Source organism: Epinephelus moara, chromosome 22 (assembly GCF_006386435.1).
Source record: "Epinephelus moara isolate mb chromosome 22, YSFRI_EMoa_1.0, whole genome shotgun sequence".
Taxonomy (NCBI): Eukaryota; Metazoa; Chordata; class Actinopteri; order Perciformes; family Serranidae; genus Epinephelus; species Epinephelus moara.
Window position 1 is genome coordinate 1,146,023 of NC_065527.1, and position 3,847 is coordinate 1,149,869.

General features: G+C 37.5%; 2 protein-coding genes across 2 annotated transcripts in view; both read right to left on the bottom strand.

The window, feature by feature from the left end:
• Positions 1-3,847, bottom strand: part of LOC126384396 (oocyte zinc finger protein XlCOF6-like) — a 164,070-nt gene that overhangs the window by 124,661 nt on the left and 35,562 nt on the right. The gene's annotated exons all lie outside the window — the stretch shown is intronic.
• The window catches only part of LOC126384212 (zinc finger protein 135-like), an 18,698-nt gene that overhangs the window by 8,408 nt on the left and 6,443 nt on the right, over positions 1-3,847 (bottom strand). Inside the window, exons 3-4 of the mRNA XM_050035176.1 lie at positions 2,632-2,642; positions 13-205 (exon numbers count right to left, since the gene is read on the bottom strand). Coding sequence (XP_049891133.1) covers positions 13-205; positions 2,632-2,642 — 204 coding nt within the window. The remainder of the gene's footprint in view (positions 1-12; positions 206-2,631; positions 2,643-3,847) is intronic.

Below are 3,847 nucleotides of genomic sequence, written 5' to 3' on the forward strand. Positions count from 1 at the left end.
GAAGACACTAACCTGCTCTGTGTAACCTGAGCTGAGGGTTGTAAACAGCGTCCAGTAGTTTCCGTTGTCGCTCGTTCTCCTCTTTTGAGCGACAAAGTTGCTCCTCGTACTCTGCTATCGTTCTTTCAAACAGCCCAAATATCTCTTCAGCAGCCGCAGTTAGTCGCTGCTTCACCAACGCTCTCAGCATTTGGACTTTATACATCTTCACACTTTAAAAACACAACAAAGACACTCTGCTAACAGACTTTTCTACTCGACGCCATCTTGTTCAAACACTGTCAAGTTAGCCACAGGAAAGAATAGAGCTTCCGGGGCAGCTCAGCTGCTCTCCTTCAAAATAAAAGTCCAGATTACAGACACAAGGTCCAAATAAGGGACCGATCTGTATTTATCAGAGGAGGGTGGCTGTGGTGTGACCCTCCCTGAGTGACTGGGGGAAATCCATGACCCTCCCTCCACCATAAATGAGTTCTTAGATTTTTATAACTCATTATTTCATCACCCTCAGTTTTTCACTCTAGTCATGCAAACGGTTTATTTTTGGACATATTTTAAATCAGACATAAAATAAAGTGATTTTGATGATATATCACTATCTTAAGCTCAGATTTGGTTGTGTTTTTTTCCCTTAATGAAGCTTTGTCTGCACATTGTGTCCAAGCACCGCCAAACGTTTGAAAATCCAACAATAATTTCTGTTTTTACAGTTTCTGGCTGGGATAAACAGTGTAATAATGATTGTGACAATAACATGCCCTCCAAACCCACATTTTCTTTAAAAATATTTTCTGAAAAAAACCCCCAAAAAAACAAAACAAAACATCTCTCTATATAAAAAGATCTTTTATTTTTGGCTATGCTAAATGGTGTTATTGTGATGATCTTTCAAGAAAAGATGCCTTCCATATCCATGTTTTTTTTCTTTTGTTAAATTTAGAATAGAAATTAATAAATACGTACTTTTTTTTGTTAATTTACAGTTTCTGGCTATAATAAATGGTGTAATTTTGGAAATTTTTAAAGAAAAATGCCCTCCACTTGTTTTCTTTAAAAACCTGCTCAGATTTAATTATTTTTATTTTTTTTCTGAATGAAGCATCATCCACACATGATGTGTCCAAGGACCGTCGGGATTTTGAAATCCAGTGATAATTTCTGTTTTCACAGTTTCTTGCTGTGATAAATGGTGGAATTTTTTTCCATTTTTCTGCAAAAATGTTTTCTTAAAAAATATATATATATCTTTTTCATTTTACAATGTAACTATTGTAAATGATGTAATTTTGGCGAGTTTTAAAGAAAACATGCCTTCCAAACTCACATTTTCTTTAAAAATGTTTTTATTTTTTTTCCACCCCAAAATAAATATTAATTTACAGTTTCTCACTGTGATTAATAGTGTCATTTTAAGGCTTTTTAAAGAATCATGCCCTCCAAAATTCATGTAAAAACATTTTCTTTAAAAATCTTTTTTGAATTAATCTTTTTGAATTGACAATTCCTGGTTGTGATAAATGGTGTAAATTTGGCACTTTTAAAAGACAACATGCCTTCCAAACCCACAGTTTTTTTGTTCTAAAATGTTCTCTTTAAAAACATTCCAAATTAACAAAGTAATAATAATTTCTTCTCTTTTAATTGGGTGTGATTTTGTTTAAAATCAGGCCTGTACAGTTGTCCTGAACGTTGAAATTATCCATAGAGACCATAACAGTTTTTGTATCAGGCTGTAAACATGTTCATTTCTACATTTTAACATAGGGGTCTATGGGGAGTGTCTCGCTCCTGGAGCCAGCCTCTAGTGGAGATTAGAGGAAGTGCAGTTTTGTGGCACTTTTTCATTCATTCTCACATGCTCATATTAATTTCTCAGGCCTGGAAGTTGCCGCTTGGGTGCAATCTCTTTTCAAGGAGGAGAGAAAAACAGTAACATAATATTTCACTTGTTTATGTTGTAAATACTTCCCAAACAGATCAAAATACAGAATATGTCAAACTTATAAACGTCACATATAAAATTAGATCAATCTGTCAAAACATCAACTTATCACCAGATAAACAAATAAAGCAACCAGGGCAAAGAGTACAAAATATTCAACTAGTCCGATCAATACATTTACTAACACTCAAAAGCTGCACTTTCTGTTTGCGTATGATGCATTGATCCACGTACGATGAGCTACAAGTGTTAAAAAAAACATCTGGATTCCTGCATAATGACATATACCATAAAATTCTATGGCTATTATTTCATCACTCAACTCAACAGGCTTATATTTGAGACAGGCCTTCAATCCATTTCGTAATGTTGAAGAGGTTGTTAAATATTTGAGGTTACTTTTTTCCTGACCTCTGTGAATCTTCACATTGGTCACGTGTGGCTACCGTAAACATGCGACAAACAGGAAGTGAAGCTTTTATTGTGAAATGGTCAGTTTTAGAAAATAAACAAGAACGGCGGAGCAACACTACAGATAACTGCTACTATCAAGGAATGGACACAGAATTTGAGGTAGACAACAACCTGTTTTACACATCCGAAGAACTTCCAGACCAGGCCTTTATTTGTCAAAATGTGTAGCCACACCGGGCTAGTAAAAGACACTGGATGTTTAATTGCAGTTTTACTGTATCTATACCTGCAGGAAATAAACTTGGGGCAAAGTATCGTAAAATCCAACTCATCCTCACTGTGACCTCGTCACATGTCCACGTTTGGTCATGGACTTTCCACGTCCAAGGTACCCTGGGTGTGTTGGTTGTTGACGTTCTGGGACACCGTGTCAACTTCAGCCTGTTACATGCATTGTCTGTTTTCAAAATACACTTCTGTTTTCACAGGAAATGTAAAGTTTGCATACAGTCTCTTTCAAAGTAAAGGCACGACATCAGTACAACAACAAAAATTGACTTTTTTTTTCCCCCAACAATGAAAACACATGGTTGGGTTTGGAAAAAAAACAAACAGGTTCGGTGGTTATTGGTTATTGGATTTCAACAACTTTGGAGTGACACCATCCATTCACACACACATTCATACACTGGTGGCCAAGACTACCACACAAGAAGCTGGGATCGAATCTCTGATCTTCTGATTCGTGGACGACCCACTCCATTCTCTGAGCCACAGCCGCCCAGTCCTTTTACTAGCCCGGTGTGGCTACGCACTTTGAAAAATAAAGACCTGTCTCAACTAGAGGCCTGGTCTGGTTGTCATGCTGTCCATTGTTATAGAGGTTGGGTTGTTAGCTACCCACTTGAGCTAATGTTAGTTAGCTGTTTGGATTGCAGATACAGAAGTAAATGTTTATACTTTGGTCAATATGGAGAGGCTACATCATTAGCTCGGTTAGATTCTGCACAATTCAATTGTTCAGTTCATTTTAAGCCAGGTTTAAACTAAATATATCAGTCTGATTATAGCTCGACGCAGCGTCGTACAGTGTCGGCTCGGATTGTGAACAAAAACCAGTGTCGTCCACCATAATCCATCATTTTATGTTGTGTAGTGTGTCACAGTACACGACGCCATGCCTGAGACACCTCACAATGTCCCGACAGAAAGTCTAGCACGTTTGATTTTCTTTTTTTCGTTCACGACTTCTCCCGTCACAGCTGTCACGTTGACCAATAGGAACACAGAGCAATCTGTTGCCGTGGAAACTGGAGGATAACAACAGCCCAGCCTTTTAGATATTTCCTGTAGGGACGTTAGCACACAGAGTAAAAAGGAAACAGCAGAGGCACTTTATCAACCCGCTGAGTACTGCCATTAGCATCAAGCTAGCAAAGAATGTTCTGTCTTCATAATGGAGGATATAAAGGAATCAAACTCACAGATAGT